Source organism: Crocodylus siamensis, chromosome 1 (assembly GCF_052110815.1).
Source record: "Crocodylus siamensis isolate JL-2025a chromosome 1, ASM5211081v1, whole genome shotgun sequence".
Taxonomy (NCBI): Eukaryota; Metazoa; Chordata; order Crocodylia; family Crocodylidae; genus Crocodylus; species Crocodylus siamensis.
Window position 1 is genome coordinate 211,808,881 of NC_143395.1, and position 20,531 is coordinate 211,829,411.

A 20,531-nucleotide genomic window follows, 5' to 3' on the forward strand; every position below is an offset into this window, starting at 1 on the left:
TATATTTGTCAAAAATCACTTTATAAAATTTATCAAATTCAAAACTTTCACTAAAAAAAACACTGTCAAATTTAAAACTGTCAATAGTTTTCAATGAGAAGGATGAGCTTGCTTGGTATTGCTTAGTTTTTCAAACCTGGGCTTTATTTTCAAGACTGCCAGTCTCATTTTGTGTTCCACATTTATTTTTGACCATTATTTGCTCTTTATAGTGGCAACTGCTGAAAAAACTTTCACTCAATCGCACACAGTCAATCGAACTGTTGGCAGATAAATACTGAGCTTCACTAACCTGTATATGCCGAGATTAGAAAACAAAAGAGACACTTCCAATGTGAGTAAGTCCAAGAACATGTGTGTCGCCGCTGGGCAAGGGAAGCAGGCAGAGTGTATGCGCATTGGGGAGGGAAAAGAAGTTTGTGACCCCTTTTTAAGTTGCTCGTGACCACCCAGGGGGTTGCGACCCACAGTTTGAGAACCCCTGCACTACAGAGCCATAAGTTCTGCAGTTCATTGCTGCATTTTAAAGGCACATAAAGACATGCCCATAGCCTGATACCTGAAATGCAACCACTGTAGGTTTGCAGAAGTTACATTCATAACTCAACAGATTCAATTGCTTTGACTTCTTTCTAGCTATGATCATTTTTGGCAGGTTTGGTTTATTCCTTCTGTTAGTTGTGGCAGCTACCAAAAAGTCCAGTTATGGAGACAAATAAAGGTATTCTCAAGAGAAGAAGCAGGCCCCTCAGCTTGCAGAATGCTACTTTAAGCTGCCTTAAGTTACAAATATTTGAGGTGACATTCTGTTACCATTTGGTTTTGGTTCCCTAAAGGTAATGTTCTATTTGAATTGTGTTGTCTTAAATGACATTGTGCCATTTTTGTCTGTTTTCCTTGAAATTGAGGACATGGATGTCAGCGTCTGCCAAACATTCTTGACAAAGTTCAGTGACATTTCATTAAACAGGAAAAAAGATTCTTCCTGGCAAAGGAGTGTAGAGAACACCTACAAACTTAAGCAGGGTCCCATATGCTTTTCCAATGGGACCTAGAATGATTTGGTTAGTCTTGAATCCTAAAAACTCCTGTCATGTGACTGAAACTGTGTGAAAGAAATTAGCATGAAGCCAAGATCCTGTCAAGCTCCCTGAGGTTCTTAATTCAGGCTAGAGAGCCTTCTTGGAATGGGAGTAGAAAGGTGATTCAGACCTTTCTTTGCTGTAAGTTCTCTGCAGAGATCTGCTTACAGTTTTAGATGAGTAGTGATGCTTGTTTCCCTCCATGGATTTAGCAGAAACAGCCTACTGGAATTTTTTTTTTCCATCTGGAGCCTTGGAAGATGAAGCCCAGGATTCAACAGACCCAGAATTCAGGAGGGCATTTCTTGACAAAAGTGATTACTGTCCTGGGGAGTCACCCATTCTGGATCAGAGCAGAGCACAAGGCAGTTTAGCAAAACATTTTAAGTTGCACTTTCTGTCTTTGGGGAGTGTGGTAGGGTGACGGAGGGAGACTCGCATATTGAACATTTACTACATGTCCAGATGTCTGAGAACCACCTCCTTTACCAGATTCTCTTTTCCCAGCTCTCTGTTGGCCAATGCTCAAAGGGTGGTCAAAGGAAATGGTACAAAGACACACTCAAGGTCACTCTCAAGCAGAGGCATCAACACCAACGACTGGGAGAAGCAAGCTGCTGACCATTCGGTGGGGTGCCACCAGGTCCACCAAGGCGTGCACCACTTTGAGGCCCAATGATTTAATACTGAGGCGGAATGGAAGCAGCAGAGGAAGGAGAAGGAGACCAAACTGGTGCTATGAATCCCAATCCTCCATGCAACAAGCCCCCATTGCCGAAGAATGTGTGTATCCAGAATCGGGATCCTCAGTCACCCGGGGACCCATCAAGCCCGATGGATGTCATCCTTGACTCCAAGGGACTGCCTCTGCCGAGGGACATGGACTTCCCCTACATACACAATACACTTACTGTACTCATCATTAATAGGGATTGCTCTCTTGCAAGAAGGGCAATATTTAAATCCAGGGCACCTAAAAAAATGCACCATCCTAAGATCCTGGCACTGGGAGCTATCACCATGTGGAAATACAACAAAGAAAAGGTAATTAAATTTCCTATCAAAAAAGAATGATGTACAAAAATTACTAATGGACAAATTGATATTGAAACAAAATTTATCTATGAATTAGGACAAGAAAGTGAAGCAGAGGTACTCAGACACAGCAGTGAGAATGAACTGAGTGGCAGTGGAGCCAAATAAATCTTTATGCCCATGGCATGGAAGCATGAAGAATCTTAGAGTTAATGTGCAGACAGTGCTGTTCAAAAACTGATGATCAAAAAATCTGTTACTGATAGGCTAACCAAAGGCAGTTTTCTAAATGACAGCCAACATAACTTCATTGTGAGCAGGTCAACCCAGAGGGGAAGGGAATCAGATGTCGAAGGGGAGTGGTTGCTCCTTAAGGAGACGATCCTCCATGCCCAAAGGGAGGTAATCCCAACAAGGGTCAAAGGGAGCAGGAGGGCACATAAACCCCCATGGCTCACTAGGAGCATCCGGGAATGTCTCCTTGCTAAAAGGGAGGCATACACCCAATGGAGGGTGTTTAGCCTCCACAAGAGAAGGTTAAGGGGGGACCTTGTGGCCTGCTACAAACTGGTCAGGGGGGATCAGCGGGTATTGGGGGAGTCCCTGTTCCCCCGTGCGCTGCCAGGAGTGACCAGGAATAACGGTCACAAGCTGGCGGAGGGTAAGTTTAGATTAGATATTAGGAGGTGCTACTTCACAGTCAGGGCGGCTAGGGCCTGGAACCGGCTTCCAGGGGAAGTGGTGCAGGCTCCTAGCCTGGGGATTTTTAAAAGGAAGTTAGATAAGCACCTTGCCGGGGTCATCTGACCCCGGTGCTCTTTCCTGCCAAGGCAGGGGGTCGGACTAGATGATCTACCTAGGTCCCTTCCGACTCTAGCTACTATGATACTATGATACTATGATACTCATTTCCTTCTACAATCAGGTAATTTGCCAGCTGAATAAGGGAAATGAGATTGATGTCATATTCTTGGATTTCACAAAGGCCTTTGACTTAGTATCCCATGATTTCCTCATGGTTAATATTGGGAAAATGCATGGCCTTGACTACTTTAAGGTCTGGTGGATAGAGTAACTGGCTCCATGAGATAGGACCCAGAAAGTATTGACAGACAGCACTAAGTCAACATGGTGGAAGGCAACCTGTGGTGTCTCTCAGGGTTCAGTACTCGGACCAGTGCTTTTCAACATGTTCATTAAAATGATTTGGATTTGGGTGTTAAAAGTGTACTGGTAAAGTTTGCAGATGACACCAAATTATGGGTGAGTGTAGTCACACTGAGGGCAGGCTGGAGAAACAGGTTGACCTAGACAGGCTTGCAAGGTGGGCAGAGCAAAACCTGATGATGTTTAACACAGAGCAATGTAAAGTGCCCTATATGGGGAGAAATAATCTGCAACACACTTACAGGCTTGGCGGTGCTACACTTGCCAGCACCACAACTGAAAGAGACCTGGGGGTCTTAAGAGACCACTGAATGAACAAGAGCCACCAATGCAATGCCATAGCTGGCAGAGCGAATAAAACACTGGCATGCATCTACCGATGCACCTCAAGCAAGATGAAGGATGTCATCCTCCTGCTCTACTTGGCCTTGGTGAGACCACAACTGGAGTACTGTGTCCAGTTCTGGGCGCTGCACTTCAGAAAGGATGTGGAGAAGCTTGAGAGAGTCCAAAGGAGGGCCACACACTTGATTAGAGGTCTGGAGAGTAGGTCATACAAGGAGAGGCTGAAAGACATGGGACTGTTCAGCCTGGAGAAAAAAAGACTTAGAGGTGACTTGGTGGTAGCCTATAAATGTATAAGCGTATATATAAGCATATATCAGGGCCTGGGTGAGCATCTATTCAACAAGGCACCCCAGGGGAAGACAAGAAAAAATGGACACAAACTGCTTGAAGATAGCTTCAGATTGGACATAAAGAAAAACTTCTTTCACAATTCAAGTGCCTGAGGGTCTGGAACAGACTTCCCCCAGGAAGTGTTACAGTCACCTGCCCTGGCAAGATCTTTAAAAAATGCAACTTGACACCTGCCTTGCTGGGGTCATCTGACCCCAGCAGTCTTTCTTGCTCAATTGCAAGGGGGTTGGACCCGATGATCTTGTAAGGTCCCTTCCAGCCCCTAACATCTATGAATCTATAAATGGCTTGAAGGGAATAAATACATACAAGGAACACTTTTAATGGGACAGTAAAGGAATATTGTGGCAGGGCACTGTTTGTGCCTGCCACTTTAAGGGCCCAGCCAAGCAGCCAGCAGGTGCTTGATTGCGGCAGATATTTTAGATCCCTGGCTGCCTATTTAAACAGTTCAGTTCCCTGCTTGCAGGCCAGGCAGCAACATCGCCTGGCTGCAAGGTTTCATGCATCATCTTGGAAGTAAGGGCAGGAGCTGTAGGGGATGGTTCAGAGGCTCCTGGTCCTGGGCATGACCTAAAACTGCACCCTGCCGGGGGTGGGTGGCCTGGTGGGGCTCCCAGTGGTGCAGGAGCCCCCAGGAAATACCAGGCCAGTTACCACCCTGGTGAAAGCCAGGTCAGGGTGCCTTAATAACCCCAGCTCTTGCAACCGGGTGGGTTAACCCCTAGTAGGGGCCAGAGACAGACCCAAGAGAGTGAGGGGGGGGCTAGTGGCAGAGGCCTGATGTAGAATACCCTCGACTGGTCAATGCTGGGGCCAGGACCAGAATGGTCAAAGGGCCAAGGGCCCACCATGAGTGACTCCCAGAGCTGAGGGCCTGGGGTTCCAACTGGCCTTGGAGGCGAAGCCAGGTCCTGTGTGGCCAAAGGTCCCAGGGGGACCACACGTGAGAGGGGAAATAGTTTCAGGGAACTAGGCAGCCCCGAATGAAGGCGGAGTAAGCCGCCTGAATGGAGGGATCTTAGAGGGGTCCCTATTGGAGGATTCTGGCGCCCTGAGATGATAAGAACAGTGGATGCCATCTGCGAGGGTTGGGTTGCAGTGTAGGGGAGGAACAGAGCCGCAGATAGCGCCCTCTGGCATCAGAGCAAGAAATGGGTAGGCTCCCGCCTAATTAACATTTTAATGAATTAATAGCAAGGCATGACAGGAGAGAAGGCAAGCGGTTGGCCCAGAAACAGGTGGGCCCCAAGAAGGCACCCTGTTACAAATATGAAAAGCTGACAGGCATACTAAAGGCTTTTGATACCACCTAGACCAGCAATTCTCAGTCAGGGTACTGTAAGATCCTTTTAAGGCTATTTTGGGGTGCCACAGTATTCTGGTATTGTTAGGTATACAAATACCTTTGTATGATTCACAGGATAAACCCAGAGATTTTAAATAGGAATCCACAGAGTCAAAAACTTTCTGACCTGTTGTGGTGCTCTTTAGAGTTCTTTGCAACAGAAGAATCACCCCATTTTTACACAGTCAAAAAACAAGTGAAATAAGTTTCAGAAATGAGGTGCTGCTAAATTTAGACAAGTTACAGGGGGTGCCCTCAGTCTAAAAGGGTAGAGAATCATCGACCTAGATCATAGGCTTTATCCCGAAGAGTGTCAGACTTAGATTTTTTCATCAATTTCAGAACACATAAGACATTCACTTCCCATCTGCGTGTAATTCTCTCTCAAAAGTGAAATTCTCTGTTCTATTTTTCTTGTTTTTAAGGAAAAAAATTATTGCAAGTTGGTATTCAAAGATCCTAAAATAGATTTAATAGAATACTTTAGACAGGCTGCTATCTTTAAGTCCAAAACACAGAAACAGAAGTTACAAGTCTAAACTGCAGGTAAATTCAAATTTAATACTCCAATGCTTATAATCACCAATCGCAGAGAATAGTCTCATAGCTCATTACGATGGAGGCAAAGATGGATGTTACTGTAGACTGAAATGTACATTTTAAGTGATGGTTAGATTAAAGAACGTTCCAGCCATTTTCTTACCTGCACGATTCCAGTAAGGCAAGTCATAGGTACCTTCAGTTTTCTTCCTTCTGCAAGGCAGAAAAAAATGTTAAGCATATTTAGGTATACCAATTAAATACAAATCAAATTAATTCTGATAAACTAAATGCCAGTTTAACATTTTTCTTGGAAAGAAAAAATCCCAACAATTTATAACATTGACATGTTTAAGGCTTAAGTTTCAAGATATCAATCCCAATAAACTTCCTTCTCATTATGACAATTTAACCTCCTGCCACAGAAATGAAAAAGTACAGGGAAAGTATCCTCGAAAGTGCTTTACAAGAAGTGTACACTAGTACTAGCTGACAAAATATTGAGTATTCAGAATGAAGAACACTTCATCTTCATATGAATGAAGATTATTTTGAACTGTGGGTTCTCGACCACCTAGGCGATAGCAATCATTGCCTACTGGAATTCACCATCCAGCGCAGGGTGTCAAGACTTCCTAGACTTCAGGAAGGCAGATTTCAATGAGGTAAGGAGACTAGTCAGGGAGGCAATGAGGTCCCGGGTGGGGGGAGTTGGGTGTCCAGGAAGAGTGGTTGTTCCTTGAGGAGGAGATGATCTTCCAAGCCCAAAGGGTGACAATCCCAACATGGATCAAAGGGGGCAAGAGTGCTCAAAAGCCCCCATGGCTCACCAAAAGCATCCAGGAATGTCTCAAAGCTAAAAAGGAGGTGTATGCCCAATGGAAGGGAGGGGCCATCACCAAGGAGGATTATACCTCCATTGCTCAAGACTATAGTGGGGCTGTTAGGAAGGCTAAGGCAGAGATGGAACTGGGACTAGTGACCTGGATCAAGGATGACAAAAAGTCCTTTTTTAAATACAGTAGGGGGTAAAAAGAGGGTACCGGGTAATGTAGGGCCTCTTCAGGATACGCTAGGAAATCTGGTGGTCACACCAGACAGCAAAGCTAACCTCTTTAACAATTTCTTTGCCTCCATCTTTTTGAGCAGAGGAGGCACTGCCAGGCCCAGGGTCAGTGAGGACCGAATCAGGGAACCCTGGCACAGCTTTACGAGCACGCGTGGTGCTCTGGCAAGGTGCCGGAGGACTGGAAAAGGGCCAATGTGGTCCCCATTTTCAAAAAAGGGAGGAAGGAGGACCCAGGAAACTACAGACCCGTTAGTTTTACCTTGGTCCTGGGGAAGCTCTGAGAAAATTATCCAGGAACACATCTGTGAGGGACCAGCAGGGGAGATTATGCTTAGGGGTAACAAACATGGGTTCATTTGAGGCAGGTCCTATCAGACCAACCTGGTGGCCTTCTATGACCAGGTCACAAAAGCATCGGACACAAGTGTCGCAGGGGACGTAGTCTTTCTGGACTTTAGGAAGGCCTTTGACACTGCATCTCACCCCTTTCTCATAAAAAAATTAGACAACTGTGGCATCGATGCCTACACAGTCAGATGGATTGCAAATTGGCTAGAGGGCTGCACCCAGACAGTGATGGTGGATGGGTCTTTTTCAACCTGGAGAGATGGGGGCAGTGGGGTCCCCCAGGGCTCAGTCCTCGGGTCCGCACTGTTCAACATCTTCATCAGCGACTTGGACAAGGGGGTGAAAGGCACCTTGTTTAAATTCGTGGATGACACTAAGATGTGGGGAGAAGTGGGCACGCTAGAGGAGAGGGACAGGCAACAACTAGATCTGGATAGTTACAGGGGTGGGCAGATGAGAACAGGATGGGATTCAATACTGACAAGTGCAAGGTGTTGCATCTAGGGAGGAAGAACCAGCAGCAGACCTACAAGCTGGGGAACTCTCTTCTAGTCAGCATAGAGGCAGAAAAGGATCTTGGTGTCATTACAGATTCCAAAACGAACAAGGGCCGCCAGTGTGGGGACGTGGGCAGGAAGGCTAACCGCACCTTGTCATGCATCCACAGATGCATCACAAGCAGGTCCAAGGAGGCGATCTTCCCCCTGTACATGATACTAGTCAGGCTGCAGTTGGAGTGCTGTGTCCAGTTCTGGGCGCCACACTTCAGGAGGGATGTGGACAGCATTGAGAGGGTCCAGAGGAGGGCCACTCACATGATCGGGGGCAGCAAGGCAGGCCCCATGAGTAGAGGCTACGGGACCTGAACCTGTTCAGCCTCCACAAGAGAAGGCTGAGAGGGGATCTGGTGGCCGTCTACAAACTGGTCAAGAGGGACCAGCAGGCTATGGGAGAGTCCCTGTTCCCCCGAGCACTACCGGGAGTAACGAGGAATAATGGCCATAAGTTGATAAAGAGTAGATTCAGGCTAGATATCAGAAGGCACTACTTCAGTCAGGGTGGCTAGGATCTGGAACCAACTTCCAAGTGAAGTGGTGCTCGCTTCTACCCTGGGGGTCTTCAAAAGGAGACTTGATAATCACCTTGACGGGGTCGTTTGACCCCAGCATCCTTTCCTGCCCATGGCTGGGGGTCAGACTTGATGATGTGCTCAGGTCCCTTCCAACCCTACCAACTGTGAAACTACAAAACATTCATTTACCGGTTCCTCCAGTGCCATGCACACACCAAAACCAGAATCAGAGTAGTGAAGACCATCACCAACACTGGAACCAGAACTGCTGCCAATGCAACATCTGAAATGCATTAAGCAAAAGTGGTGTAAAAGAGAGCAATTTATTATGTATCAAGTCTCATTTTGCAAGTTCTTTGGGGAACATGTAATTTTCTATCTGTATGGTACCTGGCACCCTGGGATTCTGTTGGCTTATGGGTGCTCCCACAGAGTAAATGTTAAATTGGTTGTATGTAGATATGTGGGGATGCTGCTCCAATACACTGTAATTACAGTGCATCAGAGCATACTTGATTAATCAAGTCTGATGGAGTGTGCTAATTAGCACGCTCCAGCATCATCCGTGTCTCATGTATTCAGTGTCCTCATGCTTCAAAATGGTGGCAGGAGAGCTGTAGTAAAAGTACACCTGCCGCCATTTTGAGGCATGGGACGCTGAATACATGAGACACTGTGGGAGCTTTAACTAGAGCAGCTCTTGGAACCATGCTAATTAAAGCACCCCCAGCCCTGGAGCACATGGAAAGATGCCATTAGTGCCTAATCTGGCACTCAAAAATTCTTTCATCTATTCTTTCGTGTACATATGCGTGCATACACAAGTAGGAATTTTTCCCAAGTTGCCAAATATGAGTCAGAAACTTGAAAAAACAAACAAACAAACAAACAAACAAAAAACCCAGAATGAAATATGTCTGAATATCAACCTAATAAAAACTGAACAACACAGGAATATACATCTGCATAGGTCTGAACGTCCCACAATACAAGTCATACCTTTAAATCAGTTACGTTAAGCACTTGTTTATGCATTATTTGGCATATGTCTACCCTCTATCAATGTTTGAACTTATACTACTGCTGACTTTGATACTATTTTTTTTTAAATTAAATCAAAGTTGTTAGCCCAGGTTAAATTTTCTCACCAAGTTTCAGGCCAACATGACTGCTTCATGGAAGAAATTAACGTTAAAAATTTTCAAAAGATCACTGTTTGACATGTACAAATGGTCAAAATTCAGTAAGAGATTGATTACTTTTTGATGAACCCTGGGAGTTCAAATTTGAGATTTCTTGTAACAAGAACCAGTAGCACATAATTAAAAGAGTGCATCTAATTTCAGGATTCTACGTCTTAAAATTTATAACTGCAGAAGAAACTGAATTTGCATGCACTTACTTAATTGCTAAAGGTAAGTATACATGAGCATGGATTATATGCATCTCAAATACTGTAATAAATATCTAAAAGGAAGAAATGAGTTTGTAGAATGTTAGTGTTTAAATTGGAAAACAAATATTTACAGTACCAAAAATGGAGAAAGTACGTGCCAATTAATGCCTTTTAAATAAACTATGTTAACGTAAGTCATATGCTATTCTAGTTCTAAAACACTGCTGCTGCAGCTGTTTGAATGCTGGTACCTTTGGTTACACTTGGAGTCACAGTGGTGTTTTTGATTTCAGGAATGAAGGTTGTTTTATCAGTTTGCAGGGAAAAGTCATTACTGGTCTGCGGCGGTGGCGGCGGCGGTGCCATTGTAAGTTTTGGGGACCGACCTTTGTAAAAGAAAAAATTAAGAGGAAAAAGTGTACTCAGTCATAGCATTAGTGTAAGTTTAACAAGCTCCCTTGGCATGAAAAGAAAGCATAAATAGTTTACTATGTGCCTCTTGTTCAACTGAAAAAAAATGTGCCTATGATTAAACAAGCAAATTACTAGTGTTGCAAGTAACAATTGTGTTTATCTTTATCACAAGGTAGCTAAAACAGGTATTTTTTTCCTAGGTGGAAAAGTCTCAGGCCACTCTGCAGCTAAAATAATTTGTCAAATAGAAGTTTTAGATCTAAAAAGATTTTTTGCCCCTCTTCAAAATGACTGTTTTTAGAGAGAAACATTTAGAGATTTTCTTTCTGAAGAGTCGAGTGTTCACATGCCTTCACACACACACATTTCATCAGTGTTACACAGATGTCATCTTTTACGGCAGAGGCATTTTATTTGTCTTACCTACAGTAAATTGACATCCTAGCAGTTCCACTTTCATTGCAATTTTCTGGTGCCACTTTAAGGGGTTAATTCTAACAAAGCGTGCAATAATGGGAGAGATGAAGTTATTACGAACTTCATGATAATATTCAGTGTTTCCTTGAAATACCTAGAAAAAGAGGAAAGAAGACATTCAAGCTATTAGCTCCTACAATGTATGTTCTACCAATTCTATGCTAATCAGGGCCTATTTAACTAAATAAGCTGTACAAAGTATTGTGTAATATATCATTTGCTTCCCTGAAAAGTGCTGTTGACCAGGTTTCCAAAGAGAGAAAATTTCAGAGAAATATGAACAAAAACATGTTACTTCAAATGTAGAGAACCAGAAACTTTAATATGCTCCGTGTATTTTCACCACCTAAATCTCAAAATAAAAACTGCTAAGCATCTTAACATTATTCTATTGACATCTTATATATAAGGCCTATTTAAAAATTCACTCCTAATAGTGCTGATAAATTATGCTGCATTTCACAGCTATCAGTCCTTTATTGCAGAAACTGGCAACTTCTGCTGCCATAGGTCTGAGTTTGGCCTCCTGCTGTGGGCTGCAATTCCTATCTCTACTCCCCAGCACCCAAGTCACCTGTACTTGCCCTTCCTGCTGATGTCTGGTCACTTTGCAGAAAGGGCAAGCGCCACAGGCATGAAAAGGCAGTAGAAAGCACTTCAGAGGGGATGTGTGGTTCAGTACAGATATGTGCCTTCCAATCCCCCATGCTGCCCTACCTGGTTGGACCTTTGTGAGGTGGATCCAACTCCTTCATGTGCCCTGTGCCGTAGCCTGCTATGCCCTGTTATACTGCCATCCTGCTCTTGTACCTCAGAAATAGCAGGCAATAGGAACAGAAAACCTTTGCCTTTTTAGATTATGTTTTAGGGCTGTGTGTCACGAGTGTCTGCAAGGCCTTTACTACACAGACGTCTGCTGAAATACCCGGTCATATTGCTCTCTAGTGGCTGCAGTATGCTAAGACAGCTAACCTTAAAGCTGAAAAGAATGAGATCACTATTCTGGGAGTTCAAATTTGAGAGAGACCTTCAACAACAAAACCTAAAAACAGGCATGTGGCTGTGCGTACGTAAATGCACGATAGGGTTTTAATAGGCCACAAAGTCATTGTACAAAGACAGTCAAACAAATGACAGTTGTTCCAGTTATCAGCCAACTGCCAATGACAAAGAGTGACCCAGAAAGACAACTATGTCCTTGAATGCATTATAGTCAACGTCTCAAAAAGTAGTCAACCGTATGATGCTGAAAATAGATCTCATCATAAATACTTGCATTTGGGGAAAGGATTTACTCAACTCCAAGACAATCCTGAATTTAAAATGATCCTCCAATAATTAAATTCCACATATATAAAATTTTAAATGTGCTATTATTTATTATAAACAGACCTACTGACAAAAACCAGCAAATCAAATTCAACGAAAGTTATCTACATTAGGTTCTGTCCTGAAAAACCTGGTGAGTCCTATTCCTTTCTTCGATCTTACAATTTAAAACTGGTCACTTTCACAGGCAATCTTACTGTTGCTCTCTTCACTACTCTCTTCGTTCTCTTCGCTGTTCTCATCTCCTCATCTTCCCACAAAACATCATCTTCGGGTCCATCCAAGGCCTCATATATACAGTACTTCTCAAATTTTTGCTTTTGCATTGGGTGTTACATGTCTTCTAAATGCCTCTAACACTAATATTCCTTGTTTCTTCAGCAGTGCCCCAGGTCTCCTGTTCCACACATTTAACCAGTCATTCATCAGTTCACTTGACATGCATCCTCATTTCTGGAGCCTAACCTCTACTCCTGGTGATAAGTTATCTTTTGGCAGATTTCTGTTTCAAAATCACACAGGATGGCAATTTTCTCCCATACACCAATACTGCTAACATCAATGTTATTTGCAACCCTTCATTTCCTGTACTTGTCAAAATTATGAATTTTGCACCTCTCATTGATTGTGACATTGCTCAGCACGTTAAAATAGACTAGAGTCTTGGCAGAATTACCTGCCTGGCCCAGTTGGTAATCATGTGCCTTGCACAATGCAATAATTCAACAAGCTTTTCACTGCAGCCTGGTGGTTACTTTTGTGCAAGTAATGTATTTCTTAAGCCGTTGCATCATTTGGAGAAACCACCCATTATTTGCTTTTAATTTTTTGCCGCAGAATGTTCAATTCTTGTTTCTAATGCTCGAGTCTAAGTTCTTCATGACTAACTGACAGTCCCTCATTTCTCTTTTCTTGAGCATACTTAAGAATTCACTTATCAATTTCAGGAAAGTGGCCCCTTCTTAGGCCACTGAAAGATTTCCAAGTGGACTTAGCATTCTTGGGGTTTACCTTTCATTTGTCTCCATCAATTAACATTTGCTCCAGAAACATATACTCCCTTCCTGCCTCTCAATTATTTATTTATTTTTTCCGGATTATTTATGACCATCGTTTATAAGTATGTATCACAGCTGTGCCCCATTCCTTTCCAGTATCTCCATATTTGTACCACTACTACTTGTGTTTCTATGTGATCTGTCATAATGATACTGAAAGTTTCCCTGCTGCTGCTTGCCCAGCAGAATTGGTGATCAGGCCCTGTAATACACTGCTTTCCCTGCCTCCATCTGCCTCCGCACCATGTGCTCCCTGCACATGCCTTACTGCTACTGTTGCCACAGGCCACCGTATGCCTCATCACTGGGTCTCTTGGCCAGGTGAATTCCTGTCATGTACCTCACTGCCAAGTGCCAAAGCCATGTGCCAAGTGTCTGTGTACTGCCCCCTGTCTCAGAGTGGAATCCTACTGTCTCTTTTAAATGCAAGTACTGAATTTTCACCTGATACCCCAACCTAAGACAAGGCTTCATGTTCCCTTCGTTGAATGGGGAGGGAGGAAAAAAACCTCTTCTTGGAATAGAGTAAATATGGTATAAAATGATGAGATCTCAGAAGAAAGTTGTTCCCTTCATTCAGAGCAGTGGAGGCAAAAATCATCAGGTGCTTATGGCGGGGGGGGGTAAGGAGGGAGGAAGAGTCAAATACCTGGGGTCAAAGGTATCTAAGACTCTATTTTCTTGGTATATTAGTACAGAAACATCTCATATAAGGCTACAGAATGGTGGGTTTGGATTTGGTCATTTCCACTATATTGTTCACCTCACCACACACACACACACACACACACTCTAGGAAACCGTTATATAACTAAAGCAGTCTGTCGCAAACCGGCCTCAAAAAGCATATTTAATTATGAGATAGACGCAAAATAGTCACATTTGGAGTAGGTTTCAGGTACGCTACTTAGTATTCCTGAGACAGTGCCAATTAACCTAGTCTCATGTTAATTAGCTGCTCTCTGCTTCCAAGAGGAAACAGAGCATCCCAAGCTCAGCAGCGTGCAGAGATGAGTATTTAAGTGAGCCTATAGCCTCATCTTAAGAATAAGGAGTACTTACAAAGAAGATTTTAAACCAAGTATGGGTCTCATGTTCAAAATGTACACCATCTGACAAATGGGATCTGACTTTTAATTAATTCAAGGACTAGCTGCATGACTTTAGGTGTAAAACTCACCATTTAGAGATAAGAACTCATCAGTTCATGGTATCAAGCAATTCAGTGCATTCATAAGTATTCAATTACAACTGTATTTCATTATTTTGACATGGGGGTCAGTTAAAAGAGATTTCAAATTGGTAACTGTCATGCTTTCAAATCACTGTATCCTTTTGACCAGTAATATTACCAAGCTCCAATTTAAATCTTTCTCTATTTAAATGAAAGATAAATGACCACTTTAACACAACATATGAAGAGCAACATGAACAACTTCTCTTTCAAACTACTGTAAAGTATTATTATTAGTACATAACCCTTCCCTGGTTTCCAATAGCTTTTCTAAGTCTTGAGCAAGAATGGTACCATATCTTTACCCCAAAAAGCTATTTTTAATAGAACCAAATCTTAGGGCAAGTATATGTGGTTTATTTTGAAATAGTTGAACACCATCATATTTAGCTTCCAATAGTGCATCTGTGTTACACAGAAGTCACTTCCCTGTCTCAAAGGGTGAAATTACCTGCTGGTCTACAGCCTTTCATATAAGCCAGTGGTTCTTAACCCTTTTCTAGACTCAAGGAACCATTCATTAGACACGACACTCCTTGGATAAAATGCCAGTTCTTAGCTTTCCATCTTTTTTTTGGAATACAGAACACTATAAAAGAGCAATTGTTCTGTTGCAAAGCACTCAAAGACCACGACACATCAGAATGATTTTGACATTATGGATTTGAAATCTTTGGACTTATCTTGTGAATTATATGTATGTTACTGCACCCCTAAAAGTGTTAATACTGTTCTATTCTTAAAAGGATCTTGGTGCCATCTCACAATATCACTTGAGAAAACAAAATTCAAACAGAACATTACCATTGGTTGCCAAATAGAACCCATGAAGAGAAACCATACCTACCCTATTGTTATTTTTGTTTGTGCTACGCTGCGCCCATTTCCATGCTAGGAAAACACATTCCATTTGTACTCCATTTCCACCCGGTTCTTTCCCTTTCCACCTTCATACAGCAAATGAGGTACAACAGATTAAACAGGAAGTGAGGGGTAAAACACAATTAATTTCAAATATTTCTCTCCCAGTCTTTCAAAATAAAAGCCACAGCTGCATGTGCATTTACTTTCCCTTTGTTTCTGTTTGTTATCTCTCCCTTCTTTCTTTCTCTTTGTTACCAAGCTACTACTGGAAATCACAATATTGCTCAATTGTGACTGTTTATATTTATTTTTACAATATAAAGTGGAATAATTTTTGCAGGCATATGCCCAGTGCCCACCATTTAAGACTCAAGGGGAGAACAAGTACATGTGAAAGGTTATTGAAAATCACAGCTCCGCTGAAGAGGATCTTGGAAAAGGAGGGAAAGGTTTTAAATTTGTAAAGGTATACCTATAGATTTTTTTATACAAACTTAAATACACTTTGTATCAGGGTTGGCACTTTTTGGCCAAGGCCATATCTACAAAAGCATTTTAATATATTGATCCTTTGAAGATTTATTTGAACTACAAGGGAATGCTATGCTATTTGTTGTGTTAGACTTTAGGGATTTCCAAATGGTCACTAATACACAGAACAAATATGCTCATGTATTAATATAAAAAAGGAAAAAAACCCTTTAGTTTTTTAGACAATAAAGCAATCCAACTGAACATTTTTTGTCACCCAGCCTGATTTTATAAGGCTAAATAGTGAACATTGTATATCACCAAGGCCAGAAGAGGGCAGCCAAAACTTAAATTAAAAAGATAATGTCTGGATTGTTTTTCTTTTGAATATCTAAGACTCAGTTTCTAGCTGGTTTCCTAGGGAGTTTCAGTATCCAGGACCAGTGCCCTTCAGAAAGGCTACCTATGCGGAAAATTCTCTTCAATATTGTGATAAATAGGTAAAAAAAGCACTCCTATCTTTTGCCTGACAGCAAAAGTCTTCTCGTTACCTGGTAACTTTGAACTGCAATTTAAAAGTGCCAAAAAAGCCATCATCTCCATAACTGAATCCTGTCCAGGTTCTCATATCCTAATTTGAATCCATCCCCACTTCATTTTCATGCAAGGATCTTTTCCAGAACTTTCTGTGATGTGGTAAAGGCAAACACTTTCTGTGATGTGGAAAGGAATAAATCTTTCAAGTGGGCATACATTCAAGCTCTTCAAATCTAGGTTAGCTTTGATGCTTCCTTTTTGGGGAGGGGTATAATAAGGAACTGATCCCCAGGCATCTCTCTAGCCTCAGTATCAGTTAAAAAAATCACAAAGTGGGAAAAATCCTTTCAATCATTTGAGTATTTCTTATCAGAAAAGGGGAATACAAAAATCAAAGAAGAATCAACTACAAGAGGCCTGAATTCCTTACCAACTATTTCAATCACTCATCAATCTATGGGGTGGCATGTTCCTCCCACAAGGTTGGAATCATTTTATCTGCACCAAATGTAAGGTGGTGTCTATCTTGGAGGAAACTAATGGAAGGTGGGAAGCACAGGTATCCACACTGCATGCTATCAAGGAAAAGGAAGATTTCTTGAATAGCAGTTATGAGAATTTGACAATGAAGGGGCAAAAGGGAAATGAGAAGTGGCAGCATGTGACTGCTTCAAGATGGAGGGTCCCAGAATTCAAGAGGAATAGAACAAAGTCAGCAGCTGCTTTCAAGCACTCCGTGGTATGTCCGCTGAGAAAAAGGCAGAGGTGAGAACATCAGCAGGCAAGACCCAGTGGACTCAGCAGCCTAGAGAACAGGAAGTGCAGGGCCCCACAGATGTGGGCTCCAAGACAACTGCACCAGGAAGTAAGAGGAGAGTAGTAGTGGTTGGTGACTTCCTTCTGCAGGGAACAAAAACACTGGTATGTCATCTGGATTTGGGGTCCTGGAAGGTGCGCTCTCTGCCTGGAGCCCAAATCCAGAATGTCAAAGAAACTGCCAGAGCTCATCCATTCTTCAGACTACTACCCTGTCATGTAGGCACCCTGATACTGAATGACAGTGAGCAGGTCAGAGGAGACTGAGTCTCTTCGCAGAAGAAGTAAGGAGCTTGGCGCATAAGTGGTGTGCTCATCGATTTTTCCCATGGAAGGCCAGGGTCCAGACAGAGACCAATGCATCCTGCAAGTAAACACGTAGCTGAGATGGTGGTGTTGACATGAACGCTTTGGCTTTGACATTGTATGATGTTTTGGCATAGAGGGCTGCTATCAAGAGATAGGATCCATCTACCTGGGACTGAAAAGAAAATCTTTGGCCATCATCTGGCAAACCTAGTAAGTAGAGTGTTAACTTAGGTTCTACAAGGGATGGTGAATGAAACCCTCCAGTGACAAAAACTATCCAGAGGGAAAAGGACCAGAAGAAGCAGCTCAACTCCGGGAAAGGGCAAGACAGTCACTGGACAGCAACAAGCTATGTAAAAGGGAAACAAGTAGGTCAAAATGCAAGGTATATCCAATATATGTGTACAAATGTGAGAAGTAGGGGAAATAAGATGAGCTAGAAGTCATAGTCTGCAAAAAGAATTACGATCTGACTGGTATTTCAGGGACGTGGTGGGACAGCTCTTATAACTGGAATATCAACATTGAGATTTCAGAAGGACAGGGTTGGGAGAAAAGGTGGTGTTGTCACGCTGCATGTCAAAAACACATACATTTGTTCCCTAGTTCAGAAGGAAGAAATAGCAGATCAGAACACATTTAGGTGAAGATAAAAGGTGAAAGATACAACTGATATAATGGTGGGGATTTATTATATGCTTCCAAGACAAAATTATCCAGAAGTTATGAGATGGTACTGATGGACTTCAGTTTTCCAGAGATCTGCTGGAAGAACTATACAGGCAAACAAAATGATGAGCCAGTCCCTAATGTGTGTGGAATACAACTAGGGGATCATCTAACTTGGATCTTGTCCCGACCAATAGGGAAGGATTGGTGGAAGATATGAAAATGATGGGAAACGTGGAAGGAAGCAATCATAATATGACAGAATTCAAGATCCTGAGATGGGAAAAGTGTAAGGTCAGCAAAACTAAAACACCACATTTCAAAAGGCAGATTTCAACCGATTCAAGGAGAGATAGTAGGTATGGTGCCATGGGAAGACAGACTGAAGGATAAAGTCTGGAAGCTACTAAAAGGCACAATATTGGAAACCCTACAAGGAACTGTTCCAATACAATGAAAGCACAAAAGAACATTAGGAGACCAATGTGGCTGCACCAGGAGTTTCTAGGATGCCTCAAATGCAAAAGGAAAGGACAGAGGCAATGGAAAGATGAGCTGGTCACCAAGGAAGCAAAGCAGGAAACAGCAAGAACCTGCAGGGACAAAATTAGGAAGGCAAGGGTAAAAAATTGAGCTGTCCCTGGTGAGGGAAAATAAGGGCAACACAAAGAGGTTCTATAAATGTGCCGGCCAGAAAAGAAAGACCAAGAAAGCTGTAGCTTCACTGTTATATAGCCAGAATGAACTCTGAGTAGAAGATGCAAAGAAGATGGGGCAAATCAGCAGCTACCTTGCCTTAATATTCATAAAATAATTAAGCTTCAACCAAATACCTAATAAGGATTATTTGGATACGGAAGGGGACATGCTGAGGGATTAGACCAACAAAAGAACCAGTCAGAGAGCTTTTGATGGCTCTGAATTAATTCAAGGCAGCAGGGCCTGATGAAATGCATCCCAGGGTACTGAAGGGACTGATTACCTCAAAGCCCTTGGCAATAATATTTATGAAGTTGTAGGAGACAGGTGAGGTCTGAGAGGACTAGAAAAAAGCCAAGATAATGCCCCTCTTTAAAAAAGACAAAAAAGAGGGGACATGGGAAACGAGAGACTGCTTATCCTCACCTTAATACACAGGAGCATATCATAAGGAAATCCATTTGCAAGTATCTGAAGGATGAAAGGCTGATCAAAAGCAACCAGCATGGATTTACAAAGAATAAATCATGCCAAACAAACTTGATCTCCTTTGACAGAGTAACTAGTTGTGTGGATAAAGGAAATGCTGTGGGTATAATGCCTCTGGACTTCAGCAAGGTTTTTGACAAGATCCCTTGGCAATGACAAAGAAATGGGGGAAACATGGGCCTGACAAATAAGGTGGACAGACAACTGGCTCAATAAATGGATCCATGTGAGAGTGACAAATTTTCAAGTAGAATCCCACAGGGGTCTGTCCTGTCCAGTGTTGTTCACTGTGTTTATTACAAACTGAGAAGGATTGTGAAAATACTGGAAGGCAAAAGCACAATTCAGAAAGATCCTGACAGATTGGAAAACTGGGCGGGAGCTAACAGAATTAAAATCAAAGCTGGCACATGCAAGGTACCTTGGGGAGAATATTCAAAAACACAAATACAAAATGGGCAATACCTGGCTTGATGGCAGCACTATGCAGAAGGATCTGGGTGTCTTGGTAGATCACGAGTCTGCAGGGTGATGTAGCTACACTAAAGCTGAATGTAGTTTTGGGAAGCATCAACAGAATCATTAGGTGCAAGTCATGGGAGCTATATTGATTCTTTACTCAGCACTGGTTATGCTACATCTGAAGTAGTGTGCACAGTTTTGGACTCCACATTTTAAAACGACTCTGAGAAAGGGTCCAGAAGCAGGCAACAAAATGATAAAAGGTTTGGAAAGTAAGTTGTACGAGGAGAAGTCGAAGGAAATAGGCAAGTTCAGCTTGCAGAAAAGGCACTTAAGAAACGACATAGCAATCTTCAAAAATCTGAAGGGCTGCAATAAAAATGAAGAATGCTTTTTCTCTCTGGCAGGGGGGCCCCCAGGTGCCAGGGCTACGGGGCCAAGGCTTACCTCTGGCTCACTTTTCTTCTGGAGTCTGGAAATGGCTTGCCACTTCCCTGCCACCCTGTTTCCCTCCCATGCGACCCGGCATGGCTGGGGACAGAAGAGCTGCATGGGGATCTCCTAGTACCTGCTTGCCCTGCACTGTCCCAGTGATGTGCCTCCTGCACCCGGGGCTGCACTGAGGAAAGCAGCAGGCCAGGAGGCGCATCTGTTCCCAGCCATGCTGGGTCATGCCTGTGTGGCTGCAGAGGCCCCACAGGAGAGAAGCAGGGCAGGAGCTCAAGCCCGCAGCCTGTCCCAGCACAGAACTGGGGGGCACAGATCCCCCTTACCCCCCAGGAGCGTGCGCAGCCCCCAGGAGCTGGCTGCGCCCCTGCCTGAGCCCAAGACCGCAGCAAGCAGCAGTGGGGGAGCTAGCTCTGCGCACCTTCTGCTGCAGCTGCCTCCTGTTGGGGGCAGGGAGTGGCGGACCTGGGTCCCTGGCCCCATAGGCCTGGCAGCTGGGG

The 20,531-nt window shown here is 43.1% G+C and overlaps 1 protein-coding gene across 5 annotated transcripts in view; it reads right to left on the minus strand.

The window, feature by feature from the left end:
- Positions 1-20,531, minus strand: part of DCBLD2 (discoidin, CUB and LCCL domain containing 2) — a 90,634-nt gene that overhangs the window by 10,282 nt on the left and 59,821 nt on the right. For all 5 annotated transcript variants that reach the window (XR_016443330.1, XR_016443328.1, XM_090055920.1 and 2 more), the window contains exons 10-13: positions 10,594-10,741; positions 10,008-10,142; positions 8,550-8,643; positions 6,035-6,084 (exon numbers count right to left, since the gene is read on the minus strand). Coding sequence is in view for 3 of the 5 variants with exons in the window: in XM_090055920.1 (XP_089912046.1) it covers positions 6,035-6,084; positions 8,550-8,643; positions 10,008-10,142; positions 10,594-10,741 (427 nt within the window). In the remaining 2 variants the exon portion in view is untranslated. The remainder of the gene's footprint in view (positions 1-6,034; positions 6,085-8,549; positions 8,644-10,007; positions 10,143-10,593; positions 10,742-20,531) is intronic.